The 19,376-nt window shown below is 47.0% G+C and overlaps 1 protein-coding gene across 1 annotated transcript in view; it reads right to left on the bottom strand.

Annotated features, from left to right (window-relative positions):
* The window catches only part of LOC140430262 (uncharacterized), a 210,357-nt gene extending 192,398 nt beyond the window's left edge, over nucleotides 1–17,959 (bottom strand). Inside the window, exons 1-3 of the mRNA XM_072517687.1 lie at nucleotides 17,881–17,959; nucleotides 17,374–17,635; nucleotides 7,906–8,020 (exon numbers count right to left, since the gene is read on the bottom strand). Of these exons, the coding sequence (XP_072373788.1) occupies nucleotides 7,906–8,020; nucleotides 17,374–17,635; nucleotides 17,881–17,959 (456 nt within the window). The remainder of the gene's footprint in view (nucleotides 1–7,905; nucleotides 8,021–17,373; nucleotides 17,636–17,880) is intronic.
* Nucleotides 17,960–19,376: the final 1,417 nt, after the last annotated feature.

Raw genomic sequence — 19,376 nt, 5'->3', positions numbered from 1 at the left:
CATTGTTACTCTGTCTCCTTCCTTATAATTGTCTAGCTTGCAACCAGCTTTGTATTAAATATATTAAATCTATACTTCCTACAAAATCATAGAATCCTTACAGTACAGAAGGAGTACCCTATAGTTGAACTCTGCATTGCAATACATGTATTTCTGTTTTGCTTATTTTAACACTAATTTTTCTGTGAATATTTTGTCCGGGCTACACCCTACTTTCACTTCCTTCTTTTCCCCATTTATATTTATTTCATTTAATTTTATTCCTCTACTCTCCGTATCCCTGTTGCTAAATTGTTTGATGATGCCTGCTAATTAATGTTAATGTTTGCAAAGTGCAGCCAGCATTACCCGCATTGTTGAATGGCTGCACAGTTCAGTGAGAGGCCCAAAAATCATGAGCCAGTTAAAACTTACCAGCACTTTGACAGCCTGCACCTCATGAAGAGGAGGTGCGTTGTGGCTGGAGCAGCCGCTGCAATTATTTCTTATGTGGATAGCAGATTCCAAGATCTCTCAAATTGCACTGGAGGATTTGGTCAGAAAACAACAGAAGAAATGGGCTCCATCGACAAGGGACCGAGAGGCCCCTCCAGACAAACTCTCTGAAGATAGTGGATGCAATATCTATCGTAAAATGTTTTGAATTGAAGATTAAGTGGAATGACTTTAGAAATGAAGTCTCTCCTCCATTTTGTATTTCCCCAACACTGTCCCCCATCTGGCCAACTGTAACTTGTTTGACTTTCATAACGTGCTGACCTTGTTCTGCCATTGACACATTCTGTTACCTTACCTTTATGCCGTTATTAACACCTTCTTTAACACTACCATTAACAGTACTTTTGTCTTGTGTCCACGACATGTTTGTCAATCTCTCCTGAGCTCCCACCGATCCCTGATCTATTTCGCTCCATCTTCTCCACTCCTCTCTCCAACTATATAATCCTAATCATGACAGGCAGCATGGTGGTACAGTGGTTAGCACTGCTGTTTCACAGCACCAACGATCCGTGTTCAGGATGTGCAAGTTAGATTATGGGGTTACGGGGATTGGGCGGGATGGACACAGAAGTGGATATTGGTAGAGTGCTCTTTCGAAGGTTCGTGCTGACTTGATGGGCTGAATGCACCCCTTATGCATGTAGGGAGTCTATGATTATATGATTTCTGCTTCTCTTCAGCTCTGAAGAAGAGCCACATGGACTCGAAAGGTTAATTCTGTTTCTCTCTCCACAGATACTGCCAGAAATGCTGAGCCTTTACAGCACTTTTTATTTTTATTACAGATTTCCAGCAATATTTTCCTTTTGTATAACTATGGCACACCCATAGATGGTGATGATAATGTCTGGGACATTGACTAAGGTATGATTCTGTGAATATGACTAAGATATGATTCTGTGAATATGACTATGTCAGATTGTTGCTTGACAAGTTTGTGGGGCAACTTTCCCAATTTTGGTACAAGCCAGTGAACAGTACTGAGTGCTCCATTGTAATTTCCAGTGCCTAAGTTGATTCAAGGTGTCCTGTTTTTATTCCTTTTTGACTTTTCTATAGCAGTTTTGTACAACTGAGTGGTTTGCTGGGCCATTTCAGAGTGCCAACCACATTTCTGTGAGTCTGAAGATCCATGTAGTCCAGATCAGGTAAGCTATGTAATCTTCCCTAAATGAAATGAAAATGGCTTATTGTCACAAGTAGGCTTCAATGAAGTTACTGTGAAAAGCCCCTAGTCGCCACATTCCGGCGCCTGTTCAGGGAGGCTGTTACGGGAATTGAACCGTGCTGCTGGCCTGCCTTGGTCTGCTTTCAAAGCCAGCGATTTAGCCCTGTGCTAAGGACCTTAGTGAACCAGGTGGGTTTGATTTTACAACTGATGATGGTTTCCTGGCACCATTCCAGATTTAAAAAAAAAAATCAGTTGAATTAGTTGCAATTAAATTTCACTAGCTGCCGTGGTAATTAAGGGATAATGTTTGCTGGAGCATTGATCTGCAAACTGACAATCAATATCATACATTGACTGACGTCATGACTTTCCTGCTGTGCACATTTCTGGTGGACACTCACTGCACTCACACAAACACCTTCACCAACATGGCATCTGGTGTGAGTCTACATGCATGACATTTTGGACCTCGGAGTCTACACATAGAACCTAAAAAATGGGTGTTACACAACTGAACTTTGCACCTCCTATGTACTTTGCAGATAATAACACACTTGATACAAATGTGATGAATGGAGGATGTTGGGAATGGTGGTTTCTAAATATTGGGACAATTTAAGGGTTAAAAGCCTGGGGTTATAGTGGTGATGTTTTTAAAAAGGATTTTGTTTTGTAAAGGCCTGGGAGCTTTAATGAGGCAGAAGGTGAAACTGACCAAAGGAATGTGGTTTTTCAGGCTGGACTCATGCGCTGTGGTTTGACTGGGGTAAGCCCCTGGGGAGTTAATGTACTTTCAATCTGCAGAGAGTAATTTGTTTTTCATTTTGGGGAGATAATGTGAATTGCTGGTTGGAGGCAAGGAGTGTAGATACAGGGCAGCATGTGACACAGTGATTAGCACTGAGACTGCGGCGCTGAGGACCTGGGTTCCAATCCCGGCCCTGGGTCACTGTCCGTGTGGAGTTTATAATAATATTAATAAGCGCTTATTGTCACAAGTAGACTTCAATGAAGTTACTGTGAAAAGCCCCTAGTCGCCACATTCCGGTGCCTGTTCGGGGAGGCCGGTACGGGAATTGAACCTGCGCTGCTGGCCTTGTTCTGCATTACAAGCCAGCTGTTTAGCCCACAGTGCTAAACCAGCCCCTATGTTTGCACATTCTTCCTATGTCTGTGTAGGTTTTACCTCCACAACCCAAAGATGTGCAGGTTAGGTGGATTGACCACGCTAAATTGCCCCTTAATTGGAGAAAAAAATAATTGGGTACTCTAAATTTATTTTAGAAAAAGGAATGCAGAGAGACATGTTTTTGGAAAAGCTTTGGAAAGAAGAGTTGAAGTCTGATCTGTTTGACAGTGAGTCCACAATTCTCTCACAGTAGGATAGTTAGCACAAGAGCAATACTATTTAAAGCACAGTGATCTTGTCTGGAGACAAGGAAGAATCTGAAACATGCCAGTTGAACCAGCCTTTTGAATATATTCAGCCAGAGTCTGAAGGGGTTCTAACAGGAATCAAATCTGTTTTGCAAAGCAAGTATTACTCGATGTTCTGTTGATTTTAAGATTGTTTGAGAGTTGTGTGTTTCTTTCCTGTTTAAAGGGAAATTGAATAGCAGTGTTTAAGAGGTAATAGTAAGCTGTTCTTTTCAGCTGTGAAGTTAGAGAGTTTAATATTGTATCATAACAAAGTTTTGTTTTAAAAATACCAAATCCCTATATCTTCATGCAATCACTCCTGGAGCGAATCATTCCTTCTGCACAGTCTTACAAATAAATTAAAATATTGGGGTTTCAGTCCAGAATCTTAGCCAGTGTTGGGTCTGGTCTGGTATCATAAGACATGAGTAGTGTGTTATATGAGCTCCTGATGCGGCTGGGAATCTTGAATTGAACAAAAAACAGCTGCCGCCGATCCCTTTGCGATGCTCCGCTCCCCCGTTAGCAGCAGCATCAAGATTCACAGCCTGCTCTGGTAGGAGGATGCAAGTGGATCATTTGAACCCATTTCCATTCTATTAATGAGCTGGACACCGTATTCTTCACGCAGCCGTGATACTTTGGCCCTCCACCAGCCCCATCAGACTCCCCACCAGAGACCCACATTGGTGAGCCATCAAAGACCCCAATATCAGACGCCCTTATCGGTGACTCACCTGATATCAGAAACTCCACCCCCCGCCCCGCATCAGTCACCCCTATTTAGTTGGTAAAGAGCAGTCCAGGTAGAAACAGTGTAAAATCACTGCCTTTTTACTTACCTGTTCCTTACACCGGCTGCCTCAGACAGATGTGTAGAAAGCAGCAGTTGTAACTTTATAGAGAGCCAAAACACATCACAAGGCTTTAAACTGCCATGGACCCTTTGATCCACAAGGCTTTCACTTTAAAATAGCAGTGGCTTTTAGTTGGCTGTAATTGACAAGTAATAGCTTCCAGACAGCCAGTTGTGGATTGCTTATTTTTATTTCCCTTCACATTTGAATGCATTTCAAATAGCCTGCTTTGAACACAACCACAATGTATATCAACATCTACGAGTTAAGTGCTTTCACACCCTCTTTTTTTTAATCAGCAGAAAGCACTTAATGCTTTTGATGTGGTCAGGAGCTGACAATCATAGTTAGATATTAGATCTGAAGGGGCTTAAAGCCTTATAAAAGAACAAAAAACAATACAGCACAGGAACAGGCCCTTTGGCCCTCCAAGCCTGTACCGGTCATGATACCAACCTTTGCCAAAACCCTCAGCATTTCCTTGGGTCATATCCCTCTATACCCATCCTATCCATGTGTTTGTCAAAATGCCTTTTGAACGCCATTAATGTATCTGCTTCCACAACCTCCCCTGGCAACGCGTTCCAGGCACTCACCACCCTCTGCGTAAAAAACGTGCCTTGCATATCTTCTCTAAACTTTGCCCCACGGACCTTAAACCTATGTCCCCAGGTGACTGACCCTTACACCCTGGGAAAGAGTGTCTGCCAACCACTCTATCCATGCCCCTCATAATCCTGTAGACCTCTATCAGGTCACCTCTCAACCTCTGTATTTCTAATGAAAACAGTCCGAGTCTATTCAGCCTCTCCACATAGCTAACACCCTCCAGACCAGGCACCATTCGGGTAATCCTCCTCTGCACCCTCTCCAAACCCCCAACATCCTTCTGGTAGTGTGGCGACCAGAATTGTGCACAATATTCCAAGTGCGGCCTTACCAAGGTTCTATACAACTGTAGCATGACTTGCCAGTTTTTATACTTGATGCCCCGTCCAATGAAGGCAAGCATTCCGTATGCTTTCTTGACTATCTTGTCCACTTGTGTTGCCACCTTCAAAGATCTATGGACATGCACACCCAGATCTCTCTGACTTTCTATATTCCTAAGAGTTTTGCCATTTACGGTATATTTCCCCTCTATGTTAGACCTACCAAAATGCATTATCTCACATTTGCCCGTATTAAACTCCATTTACCTTCTCACTGCCCAAGTCTCCAACCTATCTAACAAAGTCTATATCTTCTTTTTTTAAAAAATAATTTTTATTAAAGGTTTTCATAAAATATCAATAACAAAATGAGAAAGAAAAAAGAACCCAACAGGGTTAAGTACAAAACACAATCTAAAAAAGCAACCCCCCAAACCCCTCTCCCCCCTGTACATAAATAATAAATTAACATTAACACCCCGACTTAACACAACAGGTGTATACATCCCCTCAGACCCTCCAGTGTAAATAACATAACAAAAATAAAGTAAACCCCCCACGCCCCCCCCTCCCGAGCTGCTGCTGCCATTGACCAATGTCTATCGTTCCGCCAGAAAGTCTAAGAACGGTTGCCACCGCCTAAAGAACCCTTGTACCGACCCTCTCAAGGCGAATTTCACCCTGTCCAATTTAATGAACCCTGCCATATCGCTGATCCAGGATTCCACGCTTGGGGGCCTCGCATCTTTACACTGAAGGAGAATCCTTCGCCGGGCTACCAGGGATGCAAAGGCCAGAATTCCGGCCTCTTTCGCCTCCTGCACTCCCGGCTCCTCTGCCACCCCAAATATTGCGAGCCCCCAGCCCGGTCTGACCCTGGATCCTACCACCCTCGACACCGTCCTCGCTACGCCCTTCCAAAATTCCTCCAGTGCTGGGCATGCCCAGAACATATGGGTGTGATTTGCTGGGCTCCCTGAGCACCTAACACACCTGTCCTCACCCCCAAAGAACCAGCTCATCCTTGTCCCGGTCATGTGTGCCCTGTGCAGCATCTTAAACTGTATGAGGCTGAGCCTCGCGCACAAAGAGGAAGAATTCACACTCCCTAGGGCACCTGCCCACGTTCTCTCTTCGATCTCCTCTCCCAACTCCTCCTCCCACTTTCCTTTCAACTCCACCACCGAGGCCTCCTCCTCCTCCTGCATCACCTGGTAAGTTTCCGAGATCTTCCCCACTCCCACCCACCCCCCCGAGAGCACCATGTCCTGTACTGTGTGTGGCAGTAGCCGCGGGAATTCCATCACCTGCCGTCTGGCAAACGCCCTTACCTGTAAGTACCTGAAGGTGTTCCCCGGGGGGAGCCCGTACTTCTCCTCCAGCTCACCCAAGCTCGCGAACTTCCCGTCCACAAACAGGTCCCCCAACTTTCGTATCCCTGCCCTGTGCCATCCCGAAAACCCTCCACCTGTTCTTCCTGGGGCGAACCGGTGGTTCCCCCGTATTGGGGTCCACGCTGAGGCCCCAACTTCCCCCCTATGCCGCCTCCACTGCCCCCAAATTTTGAGGGCTGCCACCACCACCGGGCTCGTGGTATACCTCCTTGGAGGGAGCGGCAGCGGCGCCATTGCCAGCGCCCCAGACACGTACCCACACAGGACGCCGTCTCCAGCCTCTTCCATTCAGCCCCCTCCCCCTCCATCACCCACTTGCGCACCATCGTCGCATTGGCGGCCCAGTAGTACCCACAGAGGCTGGGCAGCGCCAGCCCCCCCTATCTCTACTCCGCTCCAGGAACACCCTTCTCACCCTCGGAGTCCCTCGCGCCCACACAAACCCCATTATACTCCTGTTAACCCGCCTGAAAAAAGCCTTCGGGATAAACACGGGGAGGCACTGGAACAGGAACAAAAACCTCGGGAGCACCGTCATTTTGATTGACTGCACCCAAGTCTATATCTTCTGACAATCCTCAACACTATCTGCCATTCCACCAACCTTGGTGTTATCCGCAAACTTACTAATCAGACCAGCTACATTTTCTTCCAAATCGTTTATGTAAACTACAGACAACAGAGGCCCAAGCTCAGATCCCTGTGGAACACCACTAGTCACAACCTTCCATTCAGAAAAACACCCTTCTCCTGCTACCCTTTGACCTCTGTGACCGAACAGTTCTGTATCCACCTTATCACCTCACGGGCAGCACGGTAGCATAGTGGTTAGCACAATTGCTTCACAGCTCCAGGGTTCCAGGTTAGATTCCGGCTTGGGTCACTGTCTGTGCGGAGTCTGCACATCCTCCCCGTGTGTGCATGGGTTTCCTCTGGGTGCTCCAGTTTCCTCCCACAGTCCAAAGATGTGCAGGTTAGGTGGATTGGCCATGATAAATTGCCCTTAGTGTCCAAAATTGCCCTTAGTGTTGGGTGGGGTTACTGGGTTATGGGGATAGGGTGGAGGTGTTGACCTTGGGTAGGGTGCTCTTTCCAAGAGCCGGTGCAGACTCGATGGGCTGAATGGCCTCCTTCTGCACTGTAAATTCTATAATTCTATATAATTCTGATCCCATGTGACTTTGCCTTTTTTACCAGTCTGCCATGAAAATGAAATGAAAATTGCTTATTGTCACAAGTAGGCTTCAAATGAAGTTACTGTGAAAAGCCCCTAGTCTCCACATTCCGGCGCCTGTTCGGGGAGGCTGTTACGGGAAATGAACCATGCTGCTGTTCTGCCTTGGTCTGCTTTCAAAGCCAGCGATTTAGCCCTGTGCTAAACAGCCCCACACTGGCAAATATTGGTATTGGGCTGCCTGCTCAAAATGGTGGCCCAATTGAGGGATTCGGTCTTCCGTCCAAACCCTGCACGGTGTGAGTCTCACCTTCTACCTTTCTCTTACTTTATGCCACAAGTAATATTTTTCTCATCCCCTAGCCTACATATTTTTTACAGTGCAGACATGATAATATGCTGGAACACATTACAATTCTTAACTTGTTTATAAAATTTCACCAATGTTTGTATTTACCATAAGAGCATCCTCTCTGTTCCACATAAGAGTCAATCCAAATTTTCCATAGAGCTTAGTGTAGTGAGCAGTTTGCTCCACAAACAGACCAGGTCCAAAGTAAGGAAGTGTCTCTCTAAAAAATATAAATTAACGACACATTACCAGACTTACTGCATAATACTTACAGATGAAGTTCTGAAATCAATGACAATTACACAGTCTCCAACTCCACTGTAATACCTGTCATTCTGAAACAACTTCATCTAGGGGAGAAGATTGAGGTGACATTTTAGTAACTTGGGTGTTCAATTCCTCGGCGTAAGATCAAGGGCTGAACTCTCCGGTTGCTAACCCCAAAATCGCGTTTGGCGATCGGCCGGAGAATCCCCTTTTATGACCAAATCGGGAGCAGCGCCGCTTTTACGGTGCTTCGCCCCTCCAAAGCGGCCACAGTCGGGGGAGGACTTTGCCAGGGGCTGGGGGTGCTATGGGGGGGTGCTCCGGGCGCACGAGCCGGCCAAAGGGGGGCAATATTTTGGAGGCTGGGTCCGCGAGCGGCCGCCGCCATGTTGCACGGTGCGGCCGCTGCAGGCCGCCGCCGTGCGCATGCGCGTCCACAGACCTGGCAATTCTCCGGCCCGTTTTGGCAGTTAGAGCCGGGTGCTCTAAGCTGCCTTGCTGCTCGCCCCCAGCCAAATGGAGGATCGGTGGTCATTTTACGCCATTTTTTCCCTCGTAAAATGGCACCGTTCCCAAGCCGGGGTGGGACATAGCCTCAAAATTGGAGAATCCAGCCCCAGATTCTTGGAATGGTGAGATAAAAAGGCTCTTCTAGAAATGAAATGAAACAAGTCCAGCTAGACTCAATCAAAGTCCAACTGGGGTTGGCTCGACGAATGGGTCATTGTCTGCATTTTGGTGCTGTAATTATATTCATAGTTTTAAAAAATATATTTCGTAGATTGTGGGCTTCACTGGCAAGTTGGCATTTGTTGCCCAGCCCAATTTCTCTTGAAATGGGTGGCTTACAAGGCTATTTCAGAGGGAAAGTAAGAGTCAACAACATTACTGCGATGGCAGATTTCATTCCCCAAAGAGTGTTCGTAAATCAGATGGATTTTGATGACTAAAGATGATCACTGAGACTCGTTTTCATTTTCAGATTTTATTAATTGAATTGCCATGGTGGGAATTTGAACTCTTTTCCCCAGAGTATCACCACCACCACCATCAATATGGTATCAGTGAATATGGCAGGATCTTCAGATATGCACTTTTACACAATATTGTGTAGTCACATTGATCCCTGTGCTCAATAAGCAATAGGCAGTGGCTGAAACCATTGTATAACATATTCGCACAAATTCAAACATTGTTTATAAACCAGTTAAAATGTTCCTCTTTTTGATGATAATGAGAAATGTAATAAAATATTTTATATATATATATATATATACAAATACACCTATTCGAGAAGAATAAAAGATATGGGCAAATTACTCTGCTACTTCAATGTTTATATGATTAACATGGTACATGCACATGCAGTGTTAAACTTAAATATTAAAGATTCAAAGATTGTCAGACAAAACAGTAAGTGAACAATGGGTGGCCTTTAAAGAGGAAATAGTTCAGTACAATCAAGGTATATTCCCACAAGGGGGAAAAGTAAACAAATTCAGAGCTCTCCAAATGGTGAAAATGATAGAGTAAAATGAAGCAGAAAAAGATAGCACATGACAGATGTCAGGTGGATAATATAATTGAGAATTAGATTTGATGGGGTGGCACGTGGCACAGTGGCTAGCACTGCTGCCTACAGCACAGAGGACCCGGGTTTGAATCCCGGCCCTGGGTCACTGTCAGTGTGGAGTTTGCATATTCTCCCCGTGTATGCGTGGGTTTCAACCCCACAACGCAAAGATGTGCAGGCTAGGTGGATTGGCCATGCTAAATTGCCCCTTAATTGGAAAAAATAATTGGGTATTCTAAATTTAAAAAAAAGAAATCAGATTCAATATTGAAGGTTCATAAGGGAATTGGAGCAACAAATAAAGATAGCAAATCAAGAGAATGAGAAGACCCTGACAGCAATGGAAATGGAAATCTAAAAGATTTTATACACATATAAATAGTAAAAGAGTGGTAAAATGATGATGATGATAATCATTATTGTCACAAATAGTCATACATTAACACTGTAATGAACTTATTGTGAAAAGCCCCTGTTCGTCACATTGCAGACTCGATGGGCTGAATGGCCTCCTTCTGCACTGTAAATTCTATGATTCCGGCGTCCGTTCGGGTACACAGAGGGAGAATTCAAAATGTCCAAATTCACCTAACAGTATGTTTTTCAGGACTTGTGGGAAGAAACCGGAGCACCTGGAGGAAACCCATGCAGACACAGGAAGAACATGCAGACTCCACACAGACAGTGACCCAAGCCGGGAATCGAACCTGGGACCCTGGAGCTGTGAAGCAACAGTGCTACCCACTGTGCTACCGCGCCGCCCACAAAAGGAGTGAGGTCAATAGCGATCGAAAAAGGGATTTACAAGTGGGGGCAGAGGGCACAGTGAGGTACAAATGAGTACTTTGCAAATATTTTTTATCAAGGAAAAAGATGTTGTCCAACTCATGGTGAAAGAGAAGCACTTTGTGGGTTAAAATTCATAAAGGCTGGCTTTACTTAAAGTTGATAAGTCACCAGGACTGGATGAGATGCATCAATGGACACTGAGGGGTGGAAATTGGGGAGACACTGGCCAGAATCATCCAGTCTGAATTCCTTATTTGGAAGCCAATAACATCTGGTATGAAAATTGATCAAAAAATTAGGAAGCCCAGAAACATGCATTGAAAACACACCTTCACAAAAATGTCAGCCCACTTTGAAATAAGGACAACTCTATGAAAATAATTAGATTATTTAAAGTGCTACATCTGGTCAACGTTGCTATATAGATCCAAAGGTTGGCATAAAAGTTGGAATAGACTAGAACAAACAGAGTTGTTATCTCTGGGTTGTTGCCCGTGCCACGTGATAGTGAGATGAGGAATAGGGAGAGAGAGCATTTAAACACGTGGCTACAGGGATGGTGCAGGCGGGAGGGATTCAGATTTCTGGATAACTGGGGCTCTTTCTGGGGAAGGTGGGACCTCTACAGACAGGATGGTCTACATCTGAACCTGAGGGGCACAAATATCCTGGGGGGAGAGATTTGTTAGTGCTCTTTGGGGGGGTTTAAACTAATGCAGCAGGGGCATGGGAACCTGGATTGTAGTTTTAGGGTAAGGGAGAATGAGAGTATAGAGGTCAGGAGCACAGATTTGACGTCGCAGGAGGGGGCCAGTGTTCAGGTAGGTGGTTTGAAGTGTGTCTACTTCAATGCCAGGAGTATACGAAACAAGGTAGGGGAACTGGCAGCATGGGTTGGTACCTGGGACTTCGATGTTGTGGCCATTTCGGAGACATGGATAGAGCAGGGACAGGAATGGATGTTGCAGGTTCCGGGGTTTAGGTGTTTTAGTAAGCTCAGAGAAGGAGGCAAAAGAGGGGGAGGTGTGGCGCTGCTAGTCAAGAGCAGTATTACGGTGGCGGAGAGGATGCTAGATGGGGACTCTTCTTCCGAGGTAGTATGGGCTGAAGTTAGAAACAGGAAAGGAGAGGTCACCCTGTTGGGAGTTTTTTATAGGCCTCCTAATAGTTCTAGGGATGTAGAGGAAAGGATGGTGAAGATGATTCTGGATATGAGTGAAAGTAACAGGGTAGTTATTATGGGAGACTTTAACTTTCCAAATATTGACTGGAAAAGATATAGTTCGAGTACAATAGATGGGTCGTTTTTTGTACAGTGTGTGCAGGAGGGTTTCCTGAAACAATATGTTGACAGGCCAATAAGAGGCGAGGCCACGTTGGATTTGGTTTTGGGTAATGAACCAGGCCAGGTGTTGGATTTGGAGGTAGGAGAGCACTTTGGGGACAGTGACCACAATTCGGTGACGTTTACGTTAATGATGGAAAGGGATAAGTATACACCGCAGGGCAAGAGTTATAGCTGGGGGAAGGGCAATTATGATGCCATTAGACGTGACTTGGGGGGGATAAGGTGGAGAAGTAGGCTGCAAGTGTTGGGCACACTGGATAAGTGGGGCTTGTTCAAGGATCAGCTACTGCGTGTTCTTGATAAGTATGTACCGGTCAGACAGGGAGGAAGGCGTCGAGCGAGGGAACCGTGGTTTACCAAGGAAGTGGAATCTCTTGTTAAGAGGAAGAAGGAGGCCTATGTGAAGATGAAGTGTGAAGTTTCGGTTGGGGCTATGGATAGTTACAAGGTAGCGAGGAAGGATCTAAAGAGAGAGCTAAGACGAGCAAGGAGGGGACATGAGAAGTATTTGGCAGGAAGGATCAAGGAAAACCCAAAAGCTTTCTATAGGTATGTCAGGAATAAGCGAATGACTAGGGAAAGAGTAGGACCAGTCAAGGACAGGGATGGGAAATTGTGTGTGGAGTCTGAAGAGATAGGCGAGATACTAAATGAATATTTTTCGTCAGTATTCACTCAGGAAAAAGATAATGTTGTGGAGGAGAATGCTGAGCCCCAGGCTAATAGAATAGATGGCATTGAGGTACGTAGGGAAGAGGTGTTGGCAATTCTGGACAGGCTGAAAATAGATAAGTCCCCGGGATCTGATGGGATTTATCCTAGGATTCTCTGGGAGGCCAGGGAAGAGATTGCTGGACCTTTGGCTTTGATTTTTATGTCATCATTGGCTACAGGAATAGTGCCAGAGGACTGGAGGACAGCAAATGTGGTCCCTTTGTTCAAAAAGGGGAGCAGAGACAACCCCGGCAACTATAGACCGGTGAGCCTCACGTCTGTAGTGGGTAAAGTCTTGGAGGGGATTATAAGAGACAAGATTTATAATCATCTAGATAGGAATAATATGATCAGGGATAGTCAGCATGGCTTTGTGAAGGGTAGGTCATGCCTCACAAACCTTATTGAGTTCTTTGAGAAGGTGACTGAACAGGTAGACGAGGGTAGAGCAGTTGATGTGGTGTATATGGATTTCAGCAAAGCGTTTGATAAGGTTCCCCACGGTAGGCTATTGCAAAAAATACGGAGGCTGGGGATTGAGGGTGATTTAGAGATGTGGATCAGAAATTGGCTAGCTGAAAGAAGACAGAGGGAGGTGGTTGATGGGATATGTTCAGAATGGAGTACAGTCACAAGTGGAGTACCACAAGGATCTGTTCTGGGGCCGTTGCTGTTTGTCATTTTTATCAATGACCTAGAGGAAGGCGCAGAAGGGTGGGTGAGTAAATTTGCAGACGATACTAAAGTCGGTGGTGTTGTCGATAGTGTGGAAGGACGTAGCAGGTTACAGAGGGATATAGATAAGCTGCAGAGCTGGGCTGAGAGGTGGCAAATGGAGTTTAATGTAGAGAAGTGTGAGGTGATTCACTTTGGAAGGAATAACAGGAATGTGGAATATTTGGCTAATGGTAAAGTTCTTGAAAGTGTGGATGAGCAGAGGGATCTAGGTGTCCATGTACATAGATCCCTGAAAGTTGCCACCCAGGTTGATAGGGTTGTGAAGAAGGCCTATGGAGTGTTGGCCTTTATTGGTAGAGGGATTGAGTTCCGGAGTCGGGAGGTCATGTTGCAGCTGTACAGAACTCTGGTACGGCCGCATTTGGAGTATTGCATACAGTTCTGGTCACCGCATTATAGGAAGGACGTGGAGGCTTTGGAGCGGGTGCAGAGGAGATTTACCAGGATGTTGCCTGGTATGGAGGGAAAATCTTATGAGGAAAGGCTGATGGACTTGAGGTTGTTTTCGTTGGAGAGAAGAAGGTTAAGAGGAGACTTAATAGAGGCATACAAAATGATCAGGGGGTTGGATAGGGTGGACAGTGAGAGCCTTCTCCCGCGGATGGAAATGGCTGGCACGAGGGGACATAACTTTAAACTGAGGGGTAATAGATATAGGACAGAGGTCAGAGGTAGATTCTTTACGCAAAGAGTAGTGAGGCCGTGGAATGCCCTACCTGCTACAGTAGTGAACTCGCCAACATTGAGGGCATTTAAAAGTTTATTGGATAAACATATGGATGATAATGGCATAGTGTAGGTTAGATGGCTTTTGTTTCGGTGCAACATTGTGGGCCGAAGGGCCTGTACTGCGCTGTATTGTTCTATGTTCTACGTACACACTGACTGACCCCTGTCCATCCACACACACAGACTTTCCCCATGTCCATCCACACACACTGACAGTCCCCTTGTCCATCCACACACACTGACTGTCCCCCTGTCCATCCAGACACACTGACTGTCCCCATGTCCATCCACACACACTGACAGTCCCCTTGTCCATCCACACACAGACTGTTCCCATGTCCATCCACACACACTGACTGTCCCCCTGTCAATCCACACACACTGACTGACCCCCTGTTCATCCACACACACTGACTGATCCCCTGTCCAGCCACACACTGACTGACCCCCCTGTCCATCCACACACACTGACTGACCCCCTGTCCATCCACACACACTGACTGGCCCCCTGTCCATCCACACACACTGACTGACCCCCTGTTCATCCACACACACTGACTGTCCCCCTGTCCATCCACACACACTGACTGACCCCCTGTCCATCCACACACACTGACTGACCCCCTGTTCATCCACACACACTGACTGATCCCCTGTCCAGCCACACACTGACTGGCCCCCTGTCCATCCACACACACTGACTGACCCCCTGTCCATCCACACACAGACTGATCCCCTGTTCATCCACACACACTGACTGATCCCCTGTCCATCCACACACCCTGTCCCCCTGTCCATCCACACACACTGACTGACCCCTGTCCATCCACACACACTGACTGACCCCCTGTCCATCCACACACACTGACTGATCCCCTGTTCATCCACACACACTGACTGACCCCCTGTCCATCCACACACACTGACTGACCCCCTGTCCATCCACACACACTGACTGTCCCCCTGTCCACCCACACACCCTGTCCCCCTGTCCATCCATACACACTGACTGACCCCCTGTTCATCCACACACAGACTGATCCCCTGTTCATCCACACACTGACTGACCCCCTGTCCATCCACACACACTGACTGTCCCCCTGTCCATCCACACACCCTGTCCCCCTGTCCATCCATACACACTGACTGACCCCCTGTTCATCCACACACAGACTGATCCCCTGTCCAGCCACACACTGACTGTCCCCCCTGTCCATCCACACACACTGACTGACCCCCTGTCCATCCACACACACTGACAGTCCCCCTGTCCATCCACACACACTGACTGACCCCCTGTCCATCCACACACACTGACTGGCCCCCTGTCCATCCACACACACTGACTGATCCCCTGTTCATCCACACACCCTGTCCCCCTGTCCATCCATACACACTGACTGACCCCCTGTTCATCCACACACACTGACTGACCCCCTGTCCATCCGCACACTGACTGACCCCCTGTCCACCCACACACACTGACTGACCCCCTGTCCATCCACACACACTGACTGTCCCCCTGTCCACCCACACACACACTGACTGTCCCCCTGTCCATCCACACACACTGACTGACCCCCTGTTCATCCACACCCACTGACTGACCCCCTGTTCATCCGCACACACTGACTGCCCCCCTGTCCACCCGCACACACACTGACTGTCCCCCTGTCCATCCACACCCACTGACTGACCCCCTGTTCATCCACACACACTGACTGACCCCCTGTTCATCCGCACACTGACTGACCCCCTGTCCACCCACACACACACTGACTGTCCCCCTGTCCACCCACACACACACTGACTGTCCCCCTGTCCATCCACACACACTGACTGACCCCCTGTTCATCCACACCCACTGACTGACCCCCTGTTCATCCGCACACACTGACTGTCCCCCTGTCCACCCACACACACACTGACTGTCCCCCTATCTATCCACACACACTGACTGACCCCCCTGTCCATCCACACACACTGACTGACCCCCTGTTCATCCACACCCACTGACTGACCCCCTGTTCATCCGCACACACTGACTGTCCCCCTGTCTATCCACACACACTGACTGACCCCCCTGTCCATCCACACACACTGACTGACCCCCTGTTCATCCACACACACTGACTGTCCCCCTGTCTATCCACACACACTGACTGACCCCCCTGTTCATCCACACACACTGACTGATCCCCTGTCCATCCACACACACTGACCCTCTGTTCATCCACACACACTGACTGACCCCCTGTTCATCCACACACACTGACCCTCTGTTCATCCACACACACTGACTGACCCCCTGTCCATCCACACACACTGACTGATCCCCTGTCCATCTACACACACTGACTGTCCCCCTGTCCATCCACACACACTGACTGATCCCCTGTCCATCCACACACACTGACTGACCCACTGTTCATCCACACACACTGACCCCCTGTTCATCCACACACACTGACTGACCCCCTGTCCATCCACACACACTGACTGTCCCCCTGTCCATCCACACACACTGACTATCCCCCTGTCCATCCACACACACTGACAGTCCCCCTGTTCATTCACACACAGACTGTCCCCCTGTCCATCCACACACACTGACTGTCCCTCTGTCCACCCACACACACAGACTGATCCCCTGTCCATCCACACACACTGACTATCCCCCTGTCCATCCACACACACTGACTATCCCCCTGTCAACCAACACACACTGACTATCCCCCTGTCCACCCACACACACTGACTATCCCCCTGTCCACCCACACACACTGACTATCCCCCTGTGCACCCACACACAGTGACAGTCTCCCTGTTCATCCACACACAGTCTATCCCTCTGTCCACCCACACACACTGACTGTCCCCCCCACACACACTGACTATCCCCCTGTCCATCCACACACACTGACAGTCACCCTGTTCATCCACACAGAGACTTTCCCCCTGTCCATTTACACATACTGACTGTTCCCCTGTCCATCCACACACACTGACTGCCCCTCTCTCCATCCTGTTGAAGTTAAGAAGCTACTAACATTGATATCTTGGCCCTCACAGATGCGTGACCATTTATTTCCTCTGAACTGTAGCGAATCGCTGAGATGAATTTTCATCTTCAACATCTGGGCAGTAATTTGGTCACATGCAAAAAGTAAAACCTACAGATCCAACAGCCAGATTTCTGTCTGTATGGCGACAAAAGTCTTTCGGACAGGAAGTTTGGGACAGGAAGGAACTCAAAATGAGAGTGAAGATGCTATTTCTAAGTTGTAACTTATTGATGAGTATGTTACTGCTAGGGTTAAACTGTGGGTATCACTGGCTATCTGCGACCCATAGATTGCTCTGGCACTATATATACAAATATATAGAGTATGAATTATTTTACTATTTCACTTACATAGCTCCATTGATGACCACAATTTTGGATGTCATATAAATCACAATATCCTTGATTGTTGTTGTGATGTAATGTATCTTCGGGTGCTCCTTGGAGATTTCACGTTTAATTTGAATGGAGAAATCTTTATAGAGTGGATTACAGTCAGACACAAAATTATAGACACAAGTTCCAGGAAACTTATAAACATCTCCATCGAAGCTCTTAAAGTGATTGTTTCCCCAGGTGCTGCAGACATGATCCCTGTGGTTCGGTAATCTGGCTGAAAAATACAACCTCTAAAAATTAACAATGAAGGAGAAAACCACAGACTGAGAAATAGCTGTAATTTGGACTCTAATTTACGAAATGAGATAAAGTAAAATAAAACTGTTCTCTAGCTTTTCATAATTCTTTGTATTATGTCTATTTCTCATCCTTTATAAATCTATAATATTTACAGTGCCAAATCAAACAGATTATTGCTATCCTGAAAAAGGGTAATTGTTCCCAATGTTTCATACTCACCATGTTTGATTTCCACACAGAAAGTATAAGAAACAGCCCAGCTCAGAATCCCTATACTCCACAGATTCCACGGCCCCATGGTAGACCGGGTTCAGTGAAGGCCAAACTTGAAACCTTACCTCACAAGGAGTTCACACCTTTTAAGCCATCTGCCCAGGCCATAAAATTTTATATGAGGTGTGGTTATCAATTCTTACTTTCAATGTATGGTAGCTTCAATTATCATGGGTGGATCTTACCATGGAAATCTGTGTATTTGTCATCTGTTTCACTGACTGCAGTACATCCTGGGTTTCAGGGATTGCTGCTTGTGCGAATGTACCAGTGATAAAATAACATAGCTTATGATCAGTGAATGTAGATCAAGGTACAATGTGCACAAAAAATGCTACGTTATAGTTATCCAAAAATAATGTAGTCTGTCCATATCAGCCACAAAATGGCGTGTTCAATTGACGCTGTCACATAATGACAGTCCGTGCATGTAACTTCAATGTTACCTGAGAAGAGTAAAATTGCCATCTAATTATCCAGGTGACATTGTGAATATTCTGTTCATGTAACTCTGTAATAAAATTGGGCGGCACGTAGCGCAGTGGTTAGCACTGGGACTACGGCGCTGAGGACCCGGGTTCGAATCCCGGCCATGCGTCACTGTCTGTGTGGAGTTTGCACATTCTCCCCCGTGTTTGCGTGGGTTTCACCCCCACAACCCAAAGATGTGCAGGCTAGGTGGATTGGCCACGCTAAACTGGCCCTTAATTGGAAAAAAAACAATTGGATACGCTAAATTTGTATTGAAAAAAACTCTAATAAAGTTATTCATTGTAACTACACAAACTAGTTATTCCTCATAACACTGGGGCTAATTATTCACATAACATTGTTAATATTGTTTTAAATATGTTTTTTCACAATTCATGGGCTGGATTCTCCGTTTTTGGGACTATGTTCCAATGCCGTCGTGAAAAAAGTGTTTTTTTACGCCAGGAAAACTGGCGTCAAAAGGCCACAGATTCACAGCCTTGCAGGGGGCTATCAGGCAGCTGTCGTGGAGACTCGCAGGCCCAGCTGTCGATACCGTCCCCGCACTCCTGGGTCAGAGACCGCGCAGGCGCACGGTGGCGGCCTCCAGTTGCCGTGCCATGCTCCATGGCGGACTCAGCCCGTGGACCTAGTGCCCCTGATCGGCCGCTCGCCTGACCCGGACCACCCGAACAAAAAACGCCCAATGAAGTCCCCCTGCCCTCCGATCGGCCCTCCCCCGACTGCGGTGGCCCCGGACTGAGTCTGCAGCCGCCACGCGGGTATCACAGACGATGGGACCATGAGTGGTCCACGCCGTCGGGAAATTGGCCAGTCGGGGACGGAGAATAGTGGGGCGGGCCTCAGGCAATGGCCTCAGGTTGTGGATAATCAGCGCGGCGTACTCCCCGATTACGCTGCTTTTCCGAGGGCGTAGAATTGCGAGACCGGCGCCATGCCCGATTTCATGC

The sequence above is a fragment of the Scyliorhinus torazame genome, chromosome 10 (genome assembly GCF_047496885.1).
Source record: "Scyliorhinus torazame isolate Kashiwa2021f chromosome 10, sScyTor2.1, whole genome shotgun sequence".
In the NCBI taxonomy this organism is placed as follows: Eukaryota; Metazoa; Chordata; class Chondrichthyes; order Carcharhiniformes; family Scyliorhinidae; genus Scyliorhinus; species Scyliorhinus torazame.
The sequence above is the reverse complement of the archived record's forward strand: the minus strand, read 5'-3'. Positions and strand labels throughout refer to the sequence as shown.